Below are 25405 nucleotides of genomic sequence, written 5' to 3' on the forward strand. Positions count from 1 at the left end.
GACAATTGATTCTGTGTAATGGTTGGCAAGAAGAAAGGATATGTAAAACTTCTTGAAAATCATATTAATTGTAAACTGTTACATTTTCATTGTGTTTATTATATACCAGTAGAGCTTATGTGCAAAGGCTTCATCTCTGAATTTGGTCTCTGTGATGACAACTGTTGTTAAGATAGTCAATTTTCTTGTTTCTCATTCTTCACTGGTTCACAGCGAATTCAAGTCTCTTCTACAAGAAATTGAGTGTGAATATGGAGATCTGGTATCAGCAATGTTTGATGGCTTAGTCGAGGTAAAGTTTGACTAGATTTGTCTGTTGTTTTGAAGCTATTAAGGTGTTTCTTGACGAAAAACAACAACATTTTCCTGAATTGAAAGATGAAAACTGGTTATTAAATTGAAGTTGCTGACTGACATAAACACACATTTATGAGCTGAATTTGAAATTACAAGGACAGGGTCAAACAGTTCTTGATCTTTTCTGCTATTGGAAAGCATTTGTAATGAAACTTGACCTTTTTTTCACATGACATCAACATCAAAGCAATCAAGTATTTCCCAGCTGTGAAGAATCATTCCAATCAATTTGAAATGAACATTTATGAGCTTCAGGAGTACATCGAAGCATTCAAAGCAGAATTTGTAAATGAAGTCAAGACTCACATTCATGGACTCTTATTTTCATACCTCATTAAGCCCGACATACTTGATTTGATAACTATCCAATTGGAACTTTTTAGTTGGATGAATATTGATGATTTTGAAATACAACAGATTAAATTTAAGTCTTCAGAATTATGGACATCAAAATTTGTTGAATTAAAGAAGTCTCTGATAGATGAAAATTTAGAAAAATCTGATGCTACTCTCAACTGTTGGATATATCTCCCGACTGTTTGATACTTTAGTTGGATACTTTCAACTGTTTGAAGAAAATTACTTTTGTTGTTCATTTGGCTTTTGGTTCATCTTATTCCTGTGAGCAAATTTTCTCTCACATGAAGCAATGTTAAGTCCACAACGAAGTTGCCTAACACCTGAACATTTAGAAAATTCTGTAAACTTTAAATAACAAATTGTGATGCCAATAATTGAGCAACTGGCTAGACCATGCAAGGGCAAGGTTCCCATTAATAACAAAAAATTTAAAAACAGTTTATTTCTTTCAATGTGGTTTAAATATTATTTTATTGTATTACTATATAAAATATATTGTAGAACAGGTACCTTGACTTGTATAAAAATATGAATGTTGTTGGCACACTGAATGATTTTAATCCTTAGTTGGCAACTGCTAGCAAAAGGTTGCCAACCTCTGTATTAACTCTTGTTACTTATACTTGAAAAATGTCAGCATGTTGTTAAAGTATTATCTTGCTTCTCTTTCTAGCCATTAAATCCATATTGCTATTTTCCAAAATTTATCAACTAAATCATAGGAAAAACAAAATAGAAGGCAATTGCAACGTTTTAATTTCTTTCAAAACATTTGATAGGTAGGAATTGTCTTGTTTTATTTTTCTTCAGACAGTTCCTATTATATGATAAAATTATCTGAAATGAATTGTCAGTCTGCTAATAAAATGGTGGGAAATAATCGAAAAAAGAGATGCTTACATTAAACTCATAAAACTGTATTTGTGATTTGAGGTATACAAGGGTATACTTCGAATTAGTTATGTTCAAATCTGAAAATCGTAATTTGAATATCAATATCGACAGAGTACTTCCCAATACTGTGCTGTTAAAAGTAGGATTGTACTGGTGTACAATCACCGAGTAGGTGTACTGGTTTTGATGCTGATTAGTGAATACATCCATCATTTATGTAGATTGAATATTACATCATGTAAACTTAAATTCATGTTAACTTGAATATTAAATCGTGCAGCAGAGTTTTCTAACTTGTCGTTAACATATCATTTTATTCCATTATGAACAATAATATTTGTTAGTAATAATGATCACATTTTACATTTATGCTTTCAGTTTTTGTCCATATCATCTTTATGAATTTAGTTAATTCACTCCCCAAGCTTCAAAAAAACTTAAAATGCAAAAAAAAAAAAAACAGAATTATAAAAGAACCATGTTAACCAGAAAAATTACAATGAAAATAAATGATAATAATTGATAAATAAAAATAAATAGTATAAACAATATTATTTTCTAGATTCAATTAACTGGAATATATTTTTGTGGGTTTTGTTTATTTTTTTGTGTGCTCCATTTTAGTTGGTTTTGCTGCCGTAGGCAGTTGTCTACCATGCCTACTGCCTAGGGCCAGCACTGACTAAACTGAAAAAGGGTAATTATATATACATATTTATACACGCTTTTCATTTGTTATTTATTTTTTTTTTTTGTTACAGATGTTATCGTATGTATTTCCTTGTCACTTCCTGCATGAAGATATTATATCACATCTTCTTACATTCCTTCATATTGAAGATGAGATTGTTGCACCACATGTACTATCGGTACTCACTTTTCTTGGAAAATACAGACCAGTTGGTAAGCATTATATATTGTGGATTATAATTTAGACTAATGTAAAGGCTCTCTAAAAATTAAGTTCTGTTAACATGTTAAGTGCTGAGCTTTGTTCTTGACACTTGGCTCATGGCTGACAGTTATTAAGGATCATTTTTGCTACTGTTGAGACTAAGCGACTCTTGACTTAACTAATTCAGGTGTCTTATCTGTAAAAAAAAAGATAAATACAGAAGCCCCTGAGTAATCCGAACCCCGAACCCTGGGTAATCCAAACTCAAAATGAAAATATGCAAAAAAAATTAATTTTATATTTGGTATTTTCCATATTTACAAGAAGCTGTAAGTTTGCTGTGTGCTTATCACGTCTCTCTCTACATTGATTTTTTGATAAGACTTTTGATTGTTGATGACTCATGTTTATTTATAGCACAGTACAGTAACAAATTACTCCCTCTGTAGAATCTGTTACGCATTCCATACCATTGCAGGTAAAAATGTTTATCTTGTTCCAATGTGATTTCAGTAGCTGATGTGTTGTGTTTCTTTTTATCTTCTGTTAAGCAGTTTGATGTGTGATTGTTTTTCTTGTCACCAAATTGCACAGACATTCTACAACCAATGGACCAAAATGTGATCCATTCAATTAAACTTAAATACAGAAAAGACCTTCTTTTCCAAGTCATTTCACAAAATGATATAGTAGCCTGCTTAAAAAAAAAAATCTGAAATATTTTGATATTTCTCTTGCTGCTGCTTGGGATTCCATTGACAAGGCTTTCATTCAAGCATCATGTTAAAACTTTTTTTCGTTCTATGATTAATGATTAAAGATAATGAAAATGGTACGCACTATTATAAGTAAACAAATAGTAAGCGTGGTAGAAGTGACTAGAACTGTTAACCTTAAACCGGAAATGTTAGAAACTGGATTAATGTAGACATGAAAGAATGTTTCCAACTTAAATTCAATGTTGACATTATTGAAGCAGCACGACAAGGGTTAAATGAAGGCGTTGAAAATGATGATGACGAAATGAAGTACGAGCGAAGAGTAAAGCATGAAGAAGCAGTAAAATATTTTAACATTTGTATTCAGTGGGCAACAGAAAACAACATTCCACCACATAAACTACTTTTATTGGTTCAAATACAAAAAGATGCAGTAGAAATATCTAGGGGCTTTTGTTTATATATATATATATATATATTTAATTTTATTAGATCAACCAAAGTACAGAATAAATAAAGTAGGATGACTTACCTTATTCCACTATATATGCAGAAGTGCTTTTGCGATTTACTCGCATCGTCTGCTGCATTACGTATTCATCTCAAATTACATTACAAACATCATAAATATAATAACATATCATGCATTTATTTATTTATTTATTTTAAAAAATTTAAAACCTTTAATATTTTAAAACTCTTTATCAGTTAAATTAAAAATTAAAACAAAATTTAAAAATTAAAAATTAATAAAAATTAAAATTAATGTTAAAATGAAATTTGAAAAAAATTTTACGTATGTAAAATATGACGTCAAGGCATAAAATCAAATTTAAAATTAAAAATTAAAATTGAAATCAAATAAAAATAAAAATACTTTTAAGTAAAGCAATTATGTATGTTGTCCATTTAACTGAACTTACTTTACTATACTGATTGAAACATATTAAATTATTCAGCACTATCAAAATAGATGGTGGTGCCAACATGCAGCTTTCAAAATATTGTCATTCTCATAATTTTTCTAAAGATTAATAATATTAAATTTATTTCTATGTTTATAGACTATATACTATTTGTATTTATTTATATTATGTTTTTAATTTCCAGTATTTCTACATTTTTCCTAGTATCAGTTATTGTATGTTAATTCTTAACCAAATGATCAGATACATTAACCCAGTTTACCTTTTTTATAATTTCCAAAATGGTCCAAGAATCAAGCCTTAAATGATTTAGTGGTATTTTCTATATAAGTATGGTCACAGTCATTACATTCAATTTTATAAATACCTCTCAAATTACATAAATCAGATGAATCATTATGTTCGTTACTTATTCGGTGTTTCATTATGTGGTAATTTGTCTGGTATGCGGGTTTAAATTTATTATCATAAACCTTTGTAATATGTTCAACTACTTTATCAGTATACTAGCTCTACCCGCCACGCTTTGCTGTGGCACATTGTGGTTGCATGGGTGAGAAATGAGAAACAAAACAAAGCATATGTTTCATAGAAGTTTAATTTTGCAATACTTGTAGATATACAATATTTTTTGTTTTTCCACTGTCTGCGTAGATATAAAGGCTATCTGGTTTGCCGACTCGGGAACACGCAACATACAGTTGCCCATGTGAGAAGCAATCCGCATCTAAATCTAAACCACATAATTCTAAAGATGGACCTTGAGCTTTATTGATTGTGATTGCAAATGCCAATCAAATTGGGAATTGGAATCTTTTAAATTAAAATGGTGTATCGGTCGGGATTATGGGTATTCGAGGAATGAGAGGACATCTTCACCTTTGAAAGGCCCCGTTAAGATCGTTGCTTCCACTACGTTATTCATCAATTTCTTAACTGCAAGTCGCGTGCCGTTGCACAGTTTTGGCTGATTAATATTCTGCAACCTGATAATTGTCATTTTTTGAACGAACCGTTGCTAGAATCAATCTAATAAGGAATGTTTTCCCAGTTCCTCCTGGCGCATCCAAGAAGACGGTCCCCACAACTCCGTCATTTATCATTTGCATTATGCGATAATATATGCCTTTCTGTTCACGCGTTAATTTGAGAATGTTTGATTGTACATATGACTGAAGATCACCAATGTTGTAACTGTGTTCAGGGCGTAAATCCACATCAAATGAAGCAATCGCAGCTCGGGTGGGTGCTGGCATTCCCAATTGACTAAGAACTTTATTTGCAATAGCTAAGCACTTGTCTTCAATATTTATCAATCCTTCGTTGTAAATGCCTTCTGTAAATTCCATGGTCATATTGGTATTTTTTAGGCGTACTCTATGCAAAATATCCTCAGCCATATGCGATCGATATCTTTCCCATAACTCTGTGGGAGATGAAGGGAAGCAAGCGGTCAATATAATTGCAAATAATGCGCGAATTTGGTTTGGATGTGCAGTGTTGCACGCGTCATTAATGCATATATCCCACTGTTGGTCGTTTTCTAATAAATTCAGAGCTTGGTGAAAGGCGCAGCTCAATCACGTCACGATCACACAAAAGTACCTCAATTAAAGTGAATATTTAATTCAGATTGTATAATAATCTGAATCAGATGCAAGTGGATAAATTTTTTTTTTTTTTGTTAATAAACAATGTAATTGGGAACAGGTATTGTTTCACATGTGACTGCGGTTGTCGTTAGCTAGTATGGCGGGTGTTCCCCTCGCTTCCGGCAGATGGCGCGGTCACTGGTACACAGCTGACCATTAAAAAAACTGCTTTCTCATAGTCGCGGGTATGTGACTGATGCGAAAAATAGATAAAAACAATCTTTGATGTGGGTTATTTATCGTGCTAAAATTTGAGCTCAATCAGTGCAGAACATTTACAGTTTTTGAAGCATACACAAACGAACTTAACATTTTTATATATAAAGATATGTGGGCTGCGAAAAAAAGCCCTTAAGTCGTGCGAAAAAACACATCATTTTAAATGCTTACAAAAGCAGAGTAATGCTTACAAATTACAGAATAATCAAACGGCGTTGATTTCAGATGTTAATAAACTGCTAACGTAAGTAGAAGTTGTGCTGCTTCAGTGTACAACGTGATTCTCGAGTATGAATCTACTAATGAATTACGGTCTCCAAAGAAAAGAAAACCCCGCAGGTCAATTGAGAAAAAGGTGAGATTTTGATAAAAACGCGATTCGTAAAAAAATTACATGAATTTGAATTATTTAGAAATAGTTTAGCGGTGTATTATGTCCTTTGGAAGAGAATTCAGTTATTGTCTTCGACAACGCTTCTTATCATTAAACGAAAAAATTCCAGTGGTGTTATAGAAAAACAATGATATCAAAATGTGGCTTAGTTCAAAAGGAATAATTTTTGAAGAGGTTTAAATTAGTGTTCAATCATTGCAAAAGGTTTCGCGTATTAAAAGTAATTATAATCTGTATAAAATTGGTTTGACACACAACGCCATATTGGTAAGTTGTGTTTTTATTCGGCTCCTAAAGAATATGTTTGGCGGCCTCCATGGCGCGAGTGGTAACATCTCGGACTTTAATCCGGTTGTTCCGAGTTGGAATCCCGGTCAGGCATGGCATTTTCATACGCTATAAATCAGTCTTATCATCATCTGAAGCAATGCATAACGGTGGTTTCGGAGGTTAGAAAAAACAAAGAAAACGAATACTTAGTTGTGTGGTTTCAGTGTTACTATTTAAAATTTTGTTCTTTGCTTTTACATAGCAAAGAATGCTAAATGACCAAAAAACGATTGTTTGGTCATTTATATGTAAAAAAATAACCTAACAAAGGATTTTTTTGTCATTATGTAGGGATATTATTTTCTGTGTATTTGGTTATTTCGACTTTTTTTGTTTGCATAGTCATAAGTCTATCTGGGCTATAAGAAAGTTGGGTGTTTTAATTTATTTACTGTAAGTCATCCTTCTTGGTGGCTTTACTTTTTGTTTTGGTGTTTTTTTTGGTTTTTTGTTTTAATAAAATACAGATGTTTTAGCTGTTAAATGTAATTCAAAGTTGCCATATGGGCTCTTTGTGATTGGTCGTTGTGTTTGACAGCGGCCATCTTGCATTGATCTGATTGGTTTTCCTTTGTTTACATTTCCATCTGATTTATTAGCTTCTTATTTGTTAAAAAACTGTACAAATTAAAAATAGATAGATAGATTTATTAAAAATAGATGAAAACAATCTTTGATGCGGGTTATATATCGTGCTAAAATTTGAGCTCAATCGGTGCAGAACATTTTGAGTTTTTGAAGCCGTACACAAACGAACTTAACATTTTTATATATATAGATACATATTTTAAATATACATTAATGTTATTAAATGTAATTTTTAATTAAAGTTTTTGACATTTGCTTATTATATATATCTACTAAAGAGTTATAACCATAATATAAGGCAATTTGTTTTAGAATACCTATTTCTTTGTTTAATTTACTTTTATTTTCATTATACTTTGTGTAATTAATTGCTCTATACCAAAGTAAATTAATGCCAAATTTAAATTATACCAAAGTAAATATAAAAGTAGTATATATATGTATAATGTAAAGTAGTATATAAGTATAGTATATCTAAGTATTTTTAATTTATACCCAAGTAAATTATTAATATACCAAAGCTATGTTTGTATAAATACTGATTTTGTGTGGCCACAAGTGATTTGAAGATCTATGCGCAGTGGTTTTATTAGATGTGGGTTTCCTACATACTGAAGTTATACATTGATTAGTTTAACTATTAATTTCAATCCACTCTAGTAGGAATTTAATTTGTTCAAAATTATTAATTGCTCGTTACTGGATTATAGACTACAAAAATATCATCAACATATGTAGTCCATAAAATAAAATATCATGCGCATGAGTTATCCTGTAGACAACTTTACTTTCAAACTCCTGTAAATAAACCTCAGATAAAATGGATGACAAAGGAAAACCCATGAGTAGAGTGTTTTCCTGGGTGTAATATTTTTCATCAAATTTAAAATAATTCTGTTTGCATTTATTTCTTATAATAACAATAATATTTTCAATAAATAATGGATCTTCATGATTTTGTATTCATTTATTTTTTATGTTAATAATTTTTTCTGTGGGTATACCTAGATACATATTACAATATCAATGCTAACCATCCTAATTTTAATTTATTTACTTATTTATATCCATATTTTATATTATATTTGTAACCTAAATTTATTTTGTTTCTAAATATTTTATCATTTGTTTTAGAGATAATTAAGAAGGGGCGGTTTTGAAGTTAATTAAAGGTTGCATAGGTATACTCGGTTTGTGTATTTTTGGTAGTTCCAGTTAATATAGGTTTACTTTGTTTGTAATGGTACAACCTAGTGTGATATGTATAAATTATTTTTATAACTGAAAATGTTGCTGTATTTTACTATTAAACTTTTAGTAATTATTAGAATTTTTTTAGTAGGGTCCTTTATTCCCTTGAAAATCATTCTCCATTATATATTGTTCCATCAAATTTTTATATTTAACAGAATACATGATGACCGGCATATTAGTTTTATCTGATTTCAAAATTATACTATTATTATTTAATTTATTTTTCAGTTTGTAAATCTTTTTATTATAATTAGTAAAATGTTTGTAATTTATATTTCCTCGTTTTATATCATAAATTTTATTACTAATGCTATTATGTCAAACTTCTTTATCATTAGGATTTGCTTTATTTACATTTATTTCGAAATCTACCACAATATTCATAACAATATCATTCTTTATTATCCTTCGTCAGATTAAACTTATATGCATTAGCTACAATAAACTGCTCATCATTATCAAGGACCACATTTGTTAAATTTATCAGATCAATACACTTATCATTGTCTATCAAGTTTGTCAGCAGGCCAGGCCAACATACTTTCAGTCGGCAATCATGACTATTGTTTGTAATGTCAAATATTTACATAAGAATTTCTTGAGTTGACCCAACACTACCTACTATTTTCATCTGTAGCTGAAATTTGTTTTTTTTTTTTCAATTATTTTTCCATCCGATATATATGTATTCAAGAAATAGTTGAAATAGGTAGGAAGTGGCAGGATCAGCTTCAGGAAATAATTGTGTATGACTAATTGAATCGATTAATCACATTGTTATTTAAACAGTATCTGTAAAAGTTAATTATTAATTATAAAAGTATTGATCTATTAAATACATTTGGTGATAATAAATTGATAGTATTATTTTTATTTTAGCCTAAATTTTTTTCTGTTTTTAACAGGTGAACTCTTCCCTTCAGAAACTAGCATGTTAATACCCATTTGCAAGAATTTTGCCGAAATGGGCACACCTAAACAAGCCAAACAAGCGATTAGATGTCTGTATGTAAATATACCAAAGCTCCATGACTCTCTGTTCTGTGATATATTAGAGGCAAGTATTTAAAAAAAAAGCACACACAAGGCCTTGATTTATTTTTATTCATTAGTTGTATAATAAGACAAAGAAATATGTACATATGTTTATCAGACAACGTTAATGGCCATTGAATTCCATAATAGAAAAACTAATAAAAAAAAGTACATGTTACTAATAATAATAATGATGTGATACTATTTGGTAAAAGATATATTGTTAACATTCTTTGCTGCTAACCATAGGTGAGAGTGTGGTTATGTTGGTATGCACTATGCTCACCATGATGAATCATTTGGTTGTATGCCTTCCTTTCTATCATTATTGATGGGAATCAGCACATTGCTGGTAGCTCTGTCTTGTGTTGGTACTTCATGTGTCTTGCTTTGTTCACCATTTCCAGTTATCTGAACATGTTATTTTTCAACCGATGGTAATTTTTCCTGTTTTCAAAGTTAAGAATTATTCTTTTATTACACTTATTTTTGTCAGTAATCTAAATCTTTTGTAGCTTCAGTTTTTATACATTTGTTAAAACTTTTATAAAATTTTAAATTATTTTTATGTATAAAACAGGTATCGATATTAAAAAATTATTTTTCTCTAGTTTGTTTTTGCCTGGTAAAATACACCATACCAGATTTACAAAGAAGAACATCGGGGGTTTTAATTTGTTATAATATCTCCTGGATGAGGTGTACAGTATTGATTTAAGGCTAGAGCCAAAGAGGAAAAAGGACAGTTTTAGTTGTGTATATGGCTGTAGATTGATTTGCTATCTTTCTGCTAAACAGCACCACTAGCAAATATGGTGACTGGGAAATAAATACTTCTGTGTTTTGTACTTTGGTAAATGTGAATCTGTAGTTACACTTAATTGTGTGATGAAAGTTTAGTTGTGATCCTCCAGGTGACAATAATTCGTCTTTGGCAATAATCAATTTGAAATGACTGGATGTCTGTGTAAAGCAAAGATTGCAAGGCAACCGAAGGTGTCTAAAGAAAATGTTGAACATGTCAGGGAGTCTTTCCTGCATTGTCCAAAAAAGTCTGTTAGGAAGTCCAGGTACAGAGTAGCAACAACGATCATGACAGGGTGGAATGCTTTAAGAAACTCTTACATGCATCCATACTATATACAGGCATTGAAGCATATCGATTAATCTGTGCCTGCGGACTTCGCAATCAAAATGTTTTAGCATGAATATGACGACTTTTTTGATCATATTGTGTTTAGCAATGCTTCAAATTTTATCTTAATGGTAAATTTAATACACTTGTTGGGTGTTCTTTTTTGGCTGAAGCAAGCGTAACAGTAATTGTTGGTTTGGTTATGCTGTATACATGACTTTACTCAACTTCAAGATGGGCCGGAGAATTTCATTTGGCAACAAGATGCACTTCTTCACTGGCATAAAACTCTGTGTGGAATTGGTTGAATGACATTTTCCCCAACCGTTGAATTAGTAGACATGAACCAATGACAGAGCTTGTTTGTATTGTGCTCTAAGATAACCTGATCTGATCTCCTTTTGATTTTTTCCTGTGGGTTTTTATAAAGCATCTTGTGTATGTGTCTCTGCTATCCACTGATCTATCTGATTTGAGGCACAGGATTGAAGCAGCTGTTGCTTTCATTACTTCAGGCATGCCAGTTAAAGATTGGAATGAACTCTCACATTGAAGAAAGATAGGTTCTCACATTGAACACTTGCAGGGAAAAACTTTTAAGAGTTACTCTTTCATTTGTAATTCATTACTGTAAGTCAAAGTTATGAGATATATAGCATTAAAATTCTTATATTCGTTTTTTGTAAATCCTGTACTTTACATTTATAATTTAAAATTAAAAACACTTTATTTATTGATTTATTATTTTTTTATTCCTAATGTGTACATTGGAATCTGTTGAACTAGTGAACTATAAGCAACCTTCCCATTGCCCAATGAGAAGAGGATGATATGTAAATGAGATGAAGTCTTGCACAAACTCAAGACTGATTATTGCTGAAGTGTGAGGTTATCCCAAACACAAAGTACACTGATATCTGCTGCCTAGTATTTAGATATGTATAGAATTAACTAACTTTTACTGGGATTTGAATCTCAGAACTGTTTATTTTAAAAATCAGCTGTTAAACGAGTGATTTGTGATTATTGGTTTACCACTTGACCAACCCAGTGGGGTATTGATTGATTTATTGTTAAAAAATTATCAATTATTTTCTCTATTCGTAACAATCAGTTTTTAACATGTAAAATAAATTATCCTTCGATATATATATTTTCAATGACTTCTTTAAAGTTTATGTAAATAAAATTTTTGTGGCTTACAGATAGTAAAGAAATATAAAACTTAAATGATAAAAAGTAATTTTTTTTATTGAATGTTAATTTGCAGTAGTAAAATATTGTGACAATCTATTTACTAATGCTTTAATACTTACAGACGTATTTAATATCACATTAGTTTGTAAATATTTTGAATTCAAGTTTTATCTTTGCAAGGTAGCCAGTCATATTATGGAAAATGGTTTTCTTGATATAAATTTTTCTTCTGATTTTGTTTGTAAATTTGGAAAATTACTATTATAGTACAGTTATGGATCATCTTTGTATTCATGCAGTTAGGATGGCTGAGAGAATTGTGGTATTGTTCATAAAAGTAGAAATAAAGATCCTTTAGTCTTATGTTAGTGTATCAATTGAAAATAATGGAGTAATAGTGATTTCAATACCGTAATAAAGTACTGGACAGTTTACTGATGAGATACATATGGTTCATGCATAGAATTTATTCAGGGGAATGGAAGTGAGAACATCTTAAAACAAAGAGCTTAACATTATTTTCTTGTTGATGAAAGCACTACATTTTCTCTTTTCTCTCGCTTTTTTTTCCAGTGTTACCAGTGTTCTTTGGTGGTTGGGTTTCAGTTAACCACACATCTCAGGAATGGTAGAACTGAGACTGTACAAGACTACACTTCATTTACACTCATACATATCATTCTCTGAAGTAATACCTGAACAGTAATTCCCGAAGGCTAAACAGGAAAAAGAAAGAATGGCCACTGCATAGTGATTTGGAATAATAAATATCAGAAACTTGTTGTTAGTCTTATAGGATGTAATTAAATAATTTTGTTTGTAATTTGTGCATTTTAGAAAGTCAAGGAGAATCTTGTTCCAACCTCGGAGTATTATCGAACAGCAATAGTCGCACTCGGTCATATCGCTTATAATCTCCCAGACAAATACCCAGCACATATCAAGAACATAGTATCCAGAAAAGTAAGTAGTGAGCTCATCGATTTAATTTTTGAATTGTGGCCATTATACTACTGCAAAATTTATATTTACAGCTTTTAGTAGATGTAATGAAAAAATAAGAAGTAAATTAATTATAGGTAATGGACCGAGCAATGTGAGGTCCTGCTTTATTTCAACTTTTTGGACCAATTTTGTCTGTGTTTTTGTTACACAAGTGTCAAGCTCATTTTTAAAATTTTTATAGATTTTGCAAAAATCTATAAAAATATAGATGAATGTAATGTTTTTTGTACAATTTTCCACTTCAAAGTGATGGCCAATGCAGTTCTTGGAAAGAATGCTGACTGATAGCTTTCATTTATTTATCACTACTTTTTGAGTGGTTTAAACAGGTATTATTTTGTAAATATTAACTTTTTTTGTATATTAATTATGTCTTAAGGTAACAAACACATTTTGAAAAAGTTAATATATTTATAAACACGGGTATATGGTGGAAGTGACTTCTTGACTTCATCAGTCTGTTGTATCTAACATCCTTAAAAACAGTGGTTATGATATTGCTAAAATAGTAAGATATTTTTTTTGGCACTGGCTTCTATTATTAATTATGGTTGACAATTCCATTTTGTATTTAAATTGTTATATAATTAATTACAATTTATTGTAGAGCTCAGTTTTTTAAATTTGAACCAAAATAAACATTGTCAACTGTTCACAGCACTTCTTTTGTATTATTAAATTAAAGTCAGTTTACATCACATTTGCTACATATATTTGCATCAGTATTATAAAGGGATGAAGAGTTTTAATATCATGAATATACTTGATGTCAGCTATAAAAATATAAAATAATTTTGATGCATTGCTGTAAACATGTGTATGGATTAAATATGTAAATTCAGTAATTTTCTCATTGTTTTTAGAAATGAAAATAAAAATTTTGAAATTAATAAGGGTGTTTGTAACTAACTTCAATTGAGGCTATGAATTATATTACTTTGTGTTTTATTTAATGGCAAATGCTTATTGTTTAATGTAATAAATGTAATGTTATAAATAAGATGTTTTATTTTGTGTATTACAGATTGTTAAGGAGCTACTGGTCAAGGAGTCTGATTGTATAACAGGACAACCTCATGATAGGGAGTGGTGTACCGAAGAAGAACTACCGGAAGAAACTAAATGCAAGGTAACAAAATAAAGAGTTGAATTGTTGAAATATTCTTAATTGATTGTAAGCCATAGTTTTTAATTTTTCTTTTTTTATGGCTTGTTGATTATTAAAAAACAAAAAAACAACTTTTTAAAAAAAGTGTTCGATTAAATTGAGTGTGTATGTAATACCTCCACCAAAGTTTAGTTTTCTCCAGAATTATGTTTTTAAAACTATTCAAAAATTTAAGGAAGATGCCTGCATTGGTTTAGTTGTATTGCTCTGACTTTTCTTGCAGGATAAGAATGTTCAACAGATAAACAATTTTGTTTTATTTATTTCCTTGGAAGAAGAAAAGGTTAATTTTAATTACATGGTCTGTCTTCAACTCTTTTTTAAGAAGTTGCTACTGTCTTAAATCCCAGTGCTCCTTAACTTTCTCCATCTTGATAAATATATTTATATGTTATTTTACTGAAATTAATCTTTTTTAGATTTATTATTATTCCTTTGTACTGTTAAATTATATTTAAATTCTATTAGAATTAACTATCTAGTAAATTGTATTATGCATTTTAACATATTTTATCATAATAAAATCTTTACTATGCAGTAATGGAATTATTTCAATTATAACTGAGGATGTGGGATCCTGTGATAGTACTTTCTTGGAAAAATTAAGGTAAGATATGTCTTATCTCAATATTCTGTACTAGGTGACTTATTTTAATAGAATATATATATATATATATAAATGACAAAATATGTCTAAACACATTTAATAGGAAAACTCGGAAAAAGAAACAAGAATAAACAATTTTAGAATTTTGTTGAATCAGTATGAGTTTTTAAATAGAATGTAGGTTTTTATGTTCTCAGTTCCTAGAAAAAATAAATAAATTATTCTAGTAATTGTAATTACGTGCGTAAACTTTGGTTGCTTTTATTAATTGTTTTACTGATGAAATGTGGTCACTTTAAACATGTAATCACATTAAAGAAATAAAAAATGATAACTGTAGCTGACCTAAATGACAAATATAATAATAGCCCAATTAAAAAAAAAGGTATTTTATTATTCATATTTCAAATCATTTTTCCTTCATTAATACCACAAATTTTGAAAATGTAAAAGAAACTTTGAGTCTATTAACATTAGTAAGCATGGAATACTCTCATTAATTTGACTAAAAAAAAAAAAATTAAATGCGGCCAATTAAGACGGTCAGAATATATAGTTTTTTATATTTACAATTTCTACTGTATTGAAGTTTGTTCAGAGAAGTTTCCTTTTAGTTATGATTTTATTTACAAATAAGTCTGTTATAAGTAAAATAGTGAACAAATCACTTATCACTTTTGACCATGCGTACTTAGTCAAAAGTGATTTGTTCCATATTAGAGAATTTAAATTGATGAATATCTAAACATATTTCCTTTCTCATGTTTTTTCTTTCTTTTTTTTAATAAAAGGTTGAAGGATTAAAAACAATGGCACGTTGGTTGCTTGGTCTTAAAGAAGATAAACTCTCAGCACAGAAAACATTCCGTATGTTGAATGCATTTATAACTCACAAGGGTGATTTACTACAATCTGGAAAATTGAGGTAAATGAACATTTATAGCAATTAGACCAAGAGCATTAGACATTGATTTTGGAAAAATTCATACCACTGCAATTTGGCCTGATGATGTATGTAACTCATGAAAGTTAATGTTTCTAATAAAAAAAAGTAACAGAAACAGGTTTTGGAATGGGGATAATTGAAAAAATGGCCTGAGTGACTGGTGAAAATTGCTTATAGCTCAGCTGGAAATCACTTTGTAAAAAAATGTCAAAGGAAAAAGTTGCAGGTAATCTCTTAAACTATAAATTGAGACATTGTACATAACAAATCCGTAACTAGGTCATGTGCAATACATAAAAAAAATGAACTTGATGTTTGTGATTTGGTAGCTTTATTATTTTTTTCTCAGAACACTTCAGATTTTGTGGAAAAATAATTCTAATGTTGTTCAAAAAGTACCCTTGAGCTGGATGCTGTATGTTAATTTTTTATTGCAAAATAAGCATTTTGAAAAAACTAAGTATCCATAACTTTTGAGCACATGTAGATTTCTGGGTTGTACTTCGGCTAAATTGAAACAAGAGGCAAGATTTGACTTTTTCTTGTTAAAAACATTATTTTTAACCTAATTTTTCTATTTTTTTTTATTAATGTTTATAAAATTTTGCAATACTCTAAACAATATCTCAACGAAAATCCATGTATTCGTTTTTATTTTAGTTGCCAACTAGTTAGCATCATCATCATCATCAAGCTCTGAATTGCAGATAAGATCATCATCACTGTCCATGACTGTGTTTATAGCAGAAGTGAGTGGCTTACATCCCGTTCCAACAGACTGCCTGGCACTTTAGAGAATACTGGATTATTTTGGTTGATAATTTCATTAAATTTTTTCCCCCACATTTTAGTTTGATAGGCTTGTTGCCTAATGTAGTTTTGACAGTTTTCTTTTTGACACTACTCTTCATATTGCCCAGCAATTTATTTAGTTGTACAGTTGTCACTTCCTTACCAACAGCTGACAAAAACAATTTACTTACAGTTTTTCATGCTTCTTTTTTGTTTTAGCTCATGGAGTCTTGGATTTTTTAAATTGTTACTGGATGTTCTCTTAGAAGTTTAATAAATAGTGACCTGTCTAAATACTGGCATTGTTTTCATCACTAGATGACATTTCATCTACTAAGATGAAATAATAAATAAAATAGCCAAAGAAAGCTTGTGCAGTCCAGATGAGTACGAGGTGATATGAATAAACTAGTCGTAAAATCGCCATGTACAGATAACAGAAAGAGTAGTGGGGACAGATAAGTTATGACACGACGGCCAAAAATCTAGCTGTAGCTAAGCTTAGCAAATACTAACCCAAGAAATTTCTTAAATTTTCCTGAATATTTCTAAACTAACTTAGTTCTTTCTACCTAGAACCAGCATTTTTTTTATTCAACTAAATTTGAAAAACGCTAAAAGTATTTGTTAGATGCTAGCTCGTAGATGCTAAGTTTTATTCACTTCACCAATTATTGCAAATTTCTTGAGAACTACTGAACTGGTTAAAATCTTGAAGCTTAATTAAATGAAAGAAAGTACTGTCAGATGAATTTGATTGTACTTAAATATAACTCACTTTTTGCCTATGTATTGCAATTTGCATTATTGCAAAATTATATAAACATTAATAAAAAATAGTAAAATGAGTTGAAAAATAATGTTTTGATAAGAAAAAGGCATACAAAAAATTAATTTACAGTGTCCAGCTTGGGGGTCTTTTTGCACAATATTAAAACTATTTTTCTCCAAAATTCAAAGTATTTTGAGAAAAAATAAAAAAACTACTGAGTCTCAAACATTATGTCCAATTTTTTTACACTTTTTTGTGTATTGCACAAGACCTAATCTGGGATTGTTGGGTAGAATGTTGCAATTTTATAGTTTAAGAGATTACCTTAAACTTTTCCTCTGACATTTTCTTATAAAGTGATATCTGGCTGAGCTATATATGATTTTTGCTTGTTACTTGAGCTACTTTTTCAAGTTTCCCCCTTCTAAAACTGATTCATATTACTTTTTTTGTTAGAAACATTAGTTTTCATCTGTTACATCATCATGCCAAATTACAGAGTGGTATGAATTTTTCTGAAAAATCTCCTGTTTTATGTCTAATGTTCTTGGCCTAAATATTTTTATATTTATTTATATTTTGGAGTATATTTTGTCTTGATTATATGTTTATACCCGTATTCGTTTAATTAGAAACTAATTTTGAATAGATTACTACGTGTAGTCTGAAACTATTTAATTCTATTGTACAAAAGTTTTTCTTAGAATTAAAATAAACATTCTATGAAGAATAATAATAATTTGGTAATTTATAATTGTGTGTGCAGTTAACTGCTATGAGTTCTTATCTGCTGCTCAAGTTGTGGTGAAATCAGAGGTTATTGGGTAGATGTAACTATTCACAACTGAAGTCACTTATCTGTTACATTAATTTTGTAGATAGCAGTTTAACTAATTCATTTTTGATATCCATTGTGAAACAGATTACAAAGTACTGTTTAATGGATTACTATTTTTAGTTGTAAGTGTAAATGATTGTTATTGAGCTTACCATACTAATGTACTAGATTCCATGTCTTCTAATTCAGTGCTGTAATCATTAGAACCATTAGAACATATTATTTGTGTAAAATTGAGGCCTAAACTATAAAGTTGACTGGGACTACTGCAAAATTTCAATGCGGTCTTTTGTAATATAATTTTAATGGTTATCAGGGCTAGGTCTGGTAGCATTAGCTGTAACTGTGCACATCTAAGAAAAGGAATGATACACTGATAATAAATAACTCATCTTCCAGAGGTATTGAGTGCATATTGAAAAGGACTAATAAGTTAAAAGAGAATAAGTTTATTTATTTACATAAGAACTTTTGGCTGAAACAGGAAGTAAAGTGTAAAATTTTGGCATAATGAAGAAAAATTACTAGTGATAAGTGGTAAAAGGATAGTTGTCAATTTGGTGGTGTGAATAAGCCATATGTATGGTGGGAGGGGGAAATGAAGATGGCATTGAAAGACTGAAGAAGAAGTTAGACATTAGAGAAATATTAGTAAAAGTAAATGGATAAAATAATATCATTAAATAATGTGAAGTAGTCTGTCAGAAGTTCATCAAGCTAAAAAACAAAATATTGTGTTAAGTTGTTGAAATGTTAACGCCATAACTTTTTTGACAATAAGCACATTATTCAATATGAATATTTTTCCGAAGAACAAAGTGTAAACTTACTTCATGCTTTGAAATTGAAGACTATGAACTGTAAGGAAGAATAATCCCAAAGTTTGGCAAAATAATCTTTAGGTACTGTGCGATTGTAATGTACTTGTTTAATAAGTGTTGCTAACATATGAATTCTACTAATTTAAAATTTTGTTTGACTGTTCTGCAGTCTTTCTACACTCTTCCAATCTAGTGCCTGTAAACTTGCTTGTTTTCTAAATAAAGATTATTTTTAAAAGTCTAAACATTTGATACAATTGAGGAAATTAAAAAAGAAATTTGCTGAAAACACAATAACACAAAATCTTTTACATTAGGGATACAATTTTGGGAAACAGAACAATTTGGAAACAATTTTGGGATAAGTGTATTGGTAGAGGGGACTGCTTTGTATATTGGACATATTGGAAGCAGTTGTTTCCAGACAAGTCCAAACATTTATAAAATAAATGTTAAACTGTTTTTGAACAATCTGCATTTGAGAATAAATTTAAAAAAAATTTTTAATATAATTAATTTATTTGTATTTTATAAAATAATATATACTGTATAAACTTAAATAGAAAGTTAATATCCAAAATCAGAACAAATAAAACTGGTATGTCTATATCATTCACTATTAGGAAGGGGGATTAGGAAATGCAGATAGACAATTTGACAAGCCATTAAGGCTTATTTTACAACCACTGGACAGAGAACAGTCCTTGAATTACTTTGCAGGTAGCCCCCTCCACCAGATAATCGGTGGTTTATTGCCTCTTCAAATCTGACATGTTCATCACAGTGGAGAACCTAGAAGGTTCAGTCCTACATCCACAGAATCAATATTGAGAAAGAGGGATTAAGAATGAGAATGAAATAAGTAGTGAAAATGGATGATCTGCCCATCGTGGTTGTTTATTGACTTGATCACTATCCTAAATCCATGCATTAAGTGAAATTTCCAAAAAGTAGGTAAAAATTGGAAATATAATAAGATTTCACTGTACATAAAGAAAAATAAAGACTTAACCAGATACCTTACTTTGATGGTGTGTGCATATCACGTACAGATAACTGTATTTTATTTGATTGACTGATGAAAAGTTGAATAAAATTAAAATGATCCGATGAAGTACTGAAAATGTTGTTCTAATCTAATTTGTTTAAGAATATTGGAGCGGAACCGGTTATTTTTGTAGTAATATCGTCATAATTCAAGATATTAGTTGAAATAGAGTGATAACTTGATTGATTTTATCTCCCTGTATCACAGTTCAAGATTAAACATATTTTTCTGCCTCTATTAGCTGTCTGCAGATAATCAGAATTTAAATGGAAGTGCTGATATAAATAAAATTCAGGGAAGTCAAATTTAGTGAAAATGTCTGGGTTTTATTCATATTTATTTTTGTAAGCAAGTTCGAACTCCTTTTTAAACTAACTTCTTTCATTAAGAGTATTTGATATTTACTTCATTTCGGGGTTTAAGAGACTATTACGTTCATTTAAGTCACTTTAAGTATCTGGATTTTGTTTTTTTTATACAACAGCACTGAGAAAATTCCTTCCTTAGAGTTTAATTCTGAACATATTTTGAAGGTTGGCAAAGTTTTTACTTTTAATTGATCAAAAAATGGAATATATTTTATGAATCAATGGAAATTTTGATTATTATTATTATTTGGATTCACAAATTTTTACTGTATTTGTAACATTTTTAAATATTTATTCATGCTTATTTTAAAATTAAACTGTATTATTGTGCTATTATTATTATAAGTTTGTAAAAAATAAATATATTTTAAAATATTGTTTCTTTAGGAAGTTTTTATAACAGTTTCTGCTTTTTCTAGATTCCTTTATTGTACTATAGATTTATGTATATAGTATTTGTTTAGTACTTCTACATTTTTAATATTAAAACGTACAGTAAATGTAAGTTCAATTTTTTTCTGTACTTTTATTACCTAGGGTTATTAGTAGGAATTATTTTAAAGTGGTGTTTATTCTATTTTTGATGCATTTAGCTTTAAACAAATTGTATTTTAAAGTAATGATAAAGAAGGTAATATAAAAAACATTTTGTATTGTACTTATTATAAGTGAGATTTATGATCTAATTCAAATTTTTTGTTACGGATATTAACAATTTTTAATATGCATAAATTTTTAATATGTATAAATCATTTTACAACAGTTAAAATTATGTTACAGTAAAGCAGAGATGGCATGGTTGAGGCTGGCTGCAGGATGTGCTATGTTGAAAATATGTGAGCAAAAGGGAGTAGGTGATCAGTATTCACCAGAACAGTTTTACAATCTATCTCAGCTTATAATGGTAAGGCGTAAAGTATCAGATTTGTTTTCTTTGAGTTTTTTAAGTTTAGGATATCATTTAACAAAATTTCAATAGAATCTATTAAAACAGTGCAATTATTTTTTATGCTAAGTGGTACTTGTTCAATAAATCATGATTTTAATCCATTTGTTTTTCAAGTTAGTGTAATATTCGATGCTTTGACTTCAGAAATAACAGATTAAAAAAGGTTTTATGTTCATTACCATGTAGAATGTTGTTGATAAAAGGAAAAAAAAGCTAAGAATATAATGTTATAAATTTTTACTGATTATTCTGCCTGTGGAGTGATTTCTGCTTGTACCATTCATATCTGTCTGAGTAGGAATTGGAATGTTTTTTAATTCTTCAAAGTAGGAATTCTAATTTGTTTTTCTTACTTTAACAGAAAGAAATTTTGTAAGGTTATATGTACAAGACCATCTTAAATTGAATATTTCCCACTGTAATCGCAGCATATTTTTTTAACTTGTATAATTCTTTTTCTCAGATTCTGTTATCGGAACTATTTTGAGATGTTTTAAATTTTATTATCTGTTCTGCAGGATGAGGTACCTCAAGTAAGAGAAATTTTTATCAGCAAATTACATAAAGGACTTGGTCGTGGTTTACCAAATAAATGTCTGCCACTTGATTTCATGGGATTTTATGCACTGACTGGATTAGAATCTGACAAGAGAATAAAGACTATGGCTCGCCAATTTATGACTGCTGATATAAACAAGAGGAGAGAGTATGCAAAGACTATATCGTTAGGAACTTCTGGATGTAAGTTTTATTCAGTTTTTTCATTAATTTACTGTTAAAAATACAAATTTTGTTGACAAGTGTCAAACTATTTAAATTTTCGGTAAAAAATTGTGTATTTGTCGGATTGTACTGGTTTTTATAAATCTGGAATTAAAAGAAATTTATGATTAATTAGGGAAAAATAAAATAAAAGATAAGCTTTACTTGAACATTCAGTAAATAATTTTTTAAATTTATATTGTACAGAGGCTGTTCAAAAAGTAATGATAAAAACGCACTACTGAAAAAACTATTTATTCAGTCTTCCAAATCTACATGCCTTTTTTCAAAGTAACCCCCCTCGGTTCTAATACAATTTTCCCACTGTTCCTGACATTTTTTAAACATGAACACCAGATCATCTTTCTTGAGCTTCTTGCAGCACGCCTTCACAGCTTTGATGACCTTGTGATTGGTCTTAAATTTCCATTCCCCGAGTGGAAACTTGATGGGGAATTTGGGGAAAACAGCCAGACGTCACAAGGGGCCAAATCTGGACTGTATGTGGGTGGGGTACAGTTGTGATGCCGTGAATATTCAAGAAATCAACCACAGTGTGAGCGACGTGAGGCCGTGCATTGTCATGATGTAGTAAAATTTCATTAATGTTCTTGTGTGGCCATTTTTTTCTTAAAATGATGCAACATCGTGTTCAAAAGCGATTTGTAATAATCTGCCATGACTGTCTGGCTATGAAGGACAGCATGTTGGTAAAAAAAACCTTCAGAATCGAAGATTATGGTCATAATCTTACCGTTGGTGCAGTTCATCTTTACTTTTTTTGGAGGTGGCAACTGCGCCCTTTTCCATTGAGAACTTTGTTGTTTCAGTTCCAGATCATAGTGATACATCTAAGATTCATCTGCGGTTATGATTCGATTCATTTCTTCATTTTCTGCACCACCAGACTGTTATAACAGGTCGATACACAGAGACATGATGTTGCATTTGCTCCAGTGTAAGCAGGTGTGGCACCCATTTGTAAGACACGCATTGCAAGGTCAAATAATCATGCAAATTTGAAAATGTGCTGCCAACTGAAATATCTAGACATGCAGTGATATCTAGACATGCAGTGAGCTCCCTAATGGTAATTCATCGTTCTTCACGGACGATAGCGACAGCTGTATTCTTTACAATCTGTGCGAGATGTTGAAGGGTGCTCCTCGTTGGCAATGTCCTCTCTATTTTCCTTGAACGCTTTATACCACTTGTACAAGGTCAGTTTTTTCCTGTTTAGCTTCCCCTTCCTGTTTAGCTTCTGGGAATCACCATCAGGGGATGAATGAGGATATGTATGAGTGTGAGTGAAGTGTAGTTTTAAACAGTCGATTTCTGAGATATGTGGTTAACTGAAACCCAACCACCAAAGAACACCGGTATCCATGATTTAGTATTCAAATCCATATAATAGGAACTGCCTTTACTAGGATTTGAATGTTGGAACTATCGACTTCAAAATCAGCTGATTTGCGAAGATGCATTCACCACTAGACCAACTCGGTGGGTTGTAGAAGGTCAGCTGGTTCATAACATCGTCACCATACCATAGTTAATAATTCATTGGCATCTTTTCGGTTCTTCCTGAGTTTCACTAAAATTTTAACGTTACACTCAAACTTTTTATCCATACTGGACATGGTAGGCGAATATCTAACACATGTTATGTGAATCGTCACATACGTCCACTCACTGCACCGATTGACTTGAAACTGATCGTTATAGATTGCTAAAAGAATGGACTACACAATGGTATGCTCTGTTACCATCTTTCGCAGCACATTTTCCCTCAGGATCACTATTATCATTACTTTTTGAAAATAAAATTAACTGTAATTTGATCTGATTTAAATTGAGGTCCATAATTAGGCAAGAGTACAAACCAGCAGTTGGTCTCAGAGGTGGATTAATCACTGAACAGCTTGAAAGATTTTGTGAACACTCCTACAGGGAAAGCTGTCTTTTTTGAAGCTGTCAGTTTATTAAAATTGGGACACTTTATGTATACTGTTCTTAAATATACATAAATCTTTAAAAAAACTATTTTTATTAATTATTTTACTGAAATTATACTTCTTTTTAAGATTCATGTGTGTGTGTGTGTGTGTGTTTTTTGACATGTTTTTGACACCCGCATCAATTACCTTCACAACTGGTTTCACAGCTGCAAGAGATTGTTTTTAATAAATCTTTAGCCATGACAGACTTCTGTAAAGCAAGGCATGAGTATTTTGGAATTATTCACAATTATTTATTTCCCGCTCCACTTAGTTACAGTTATCTTGTTTCCATTACATTTAAAGCTGAAAGTATGCTCTATAGGACTGTTGTGTAGAGCTGCTCCAACAGTTGGTGGTAATTTTTCTTATTTAAAAGTAGACTTTGCAGTTAATACATTGTATTGCTGAAATCAAATCATTCAGAGATAATTTATCATTTGTCCATTTGTAAATAGATGAAATTAATTTACAACCATTTGGAGCAATGACTTTTGGCTCTGCATTAGTCTGATGAAAAGGCTTTACTAACTCTGTCAACTTAGGAGTTTTAATCAGTGAATTCAATGTTGTTTTTTTTACTTTGCTTGCAAAAGCAGATGTTGTGTCACAGTTAGTAAAACAATGTAAAAAAAATCAACAACAGAACGATAATCTTCATACTATTTGACAGTAAGTCGCTTACATTGCATGCACCTGACTTGAGAAAGTAAATTGTTGCATTAGTTGAATTTAATTGATTTAATAGAACCAAAAGATCAATATCATGGCCAACGACAGTTTTTTTTAATATTTGGTGACTCCTGTTGCTGCATTTATAACCTTATTTTTTTGGCGATTTCTATTGCTGTATTAATACTTAATAAATCTGCATCTTCTTCTGCTTGTTTAATTATATCTCCTTCAAATCTAAAAGCTTTTGTAAAAATTTCACAATTGAATGGTGTAAGCTTTTGCATTTTTAAAAAAATTTAAACAAATTACCAGCAATTACTGAAAAACTCATTGTTGCAAGTCATTTTTGCTTTTTTTTCATTTTTAAGCATGTTTTTGAATTGTGATTATAGAATTTTTTTATTTTATCAAAAAGTGTATGTCAAAACAAAAAAATGAGCACTGGCAGAACTCTACAATGATTTTTATAAGTAGAATTAAAAAAAAAAATGTTTCGAGCTGAAAAAAATTAATATTTCAGAAATATCTTGATTTTTATATTTAAAAAAAAATTTGGTTATTTAAGACGCACAAAGGTGAACTTTCACCAAGTTTCGTCAAAATTTAATTATTTTTGCGGAAATGAAAAATAAAAAACAAAGAAATGATTTTTCTTGGAAATTTTGAGGTTATGTTAAAAAGTGACCACTAAAAAAAATGTAG

The 25405-nt window shown here is 30.1% G+C and overlaps 1 protein-coding gene across 1 annotated transcript in view; it reads left to right on the forward strand.

Moving 5' to 3' along the window:
• The window catches only part of pds5 (cohesin associated factor B pds5), a 184463-nt gene that overhangs the window by 133038 nt on the left and 26020 nt on the right, over positions 1 to 25405 (forward strand). The window contains exons 13-19 of the mRNA XM_075353663.1: positions 2373 to 2514; positions 9494 to 9645; positions 12793 to 12918; positions 13985 to 14089; positions 15527 to 15660; positions 21101 to 21224; positions 21788 to 22010. Coding sequence (XP_075209778.1) covers positions 2373 to 2514; positions 9494 to 9645; positions 12793 to 12918; positions 13985 to 14089; positions 15527 to 15660; positions 21101 to 21224; positions 21788 to 22010 — 1006 coding nt within the window. The remainder of the gene's footprint in view (positions 1 to 2372; positions 2515 to 9493; positions 9646 to 12792; positions 12919 to 13984; positions 14090 to 15526; positions 15661 to 21100; positions 21225 to 21787; positions 22011 to 25405) is intronic.

Source organism: Lycorma delicatula, chromosome 1 (genome assembly GCF_047948215.1).
Source record: "Lycorma delicatula isolate Av1 chromosome 1, ASM4794821v1, whole genome shotgun sequence".
NCBI lineage: Eukaryota > Metazoa > Arthropoda > Insecta > Hemiptera > Fulgoridae > Lycorma > Lycorma delicatula.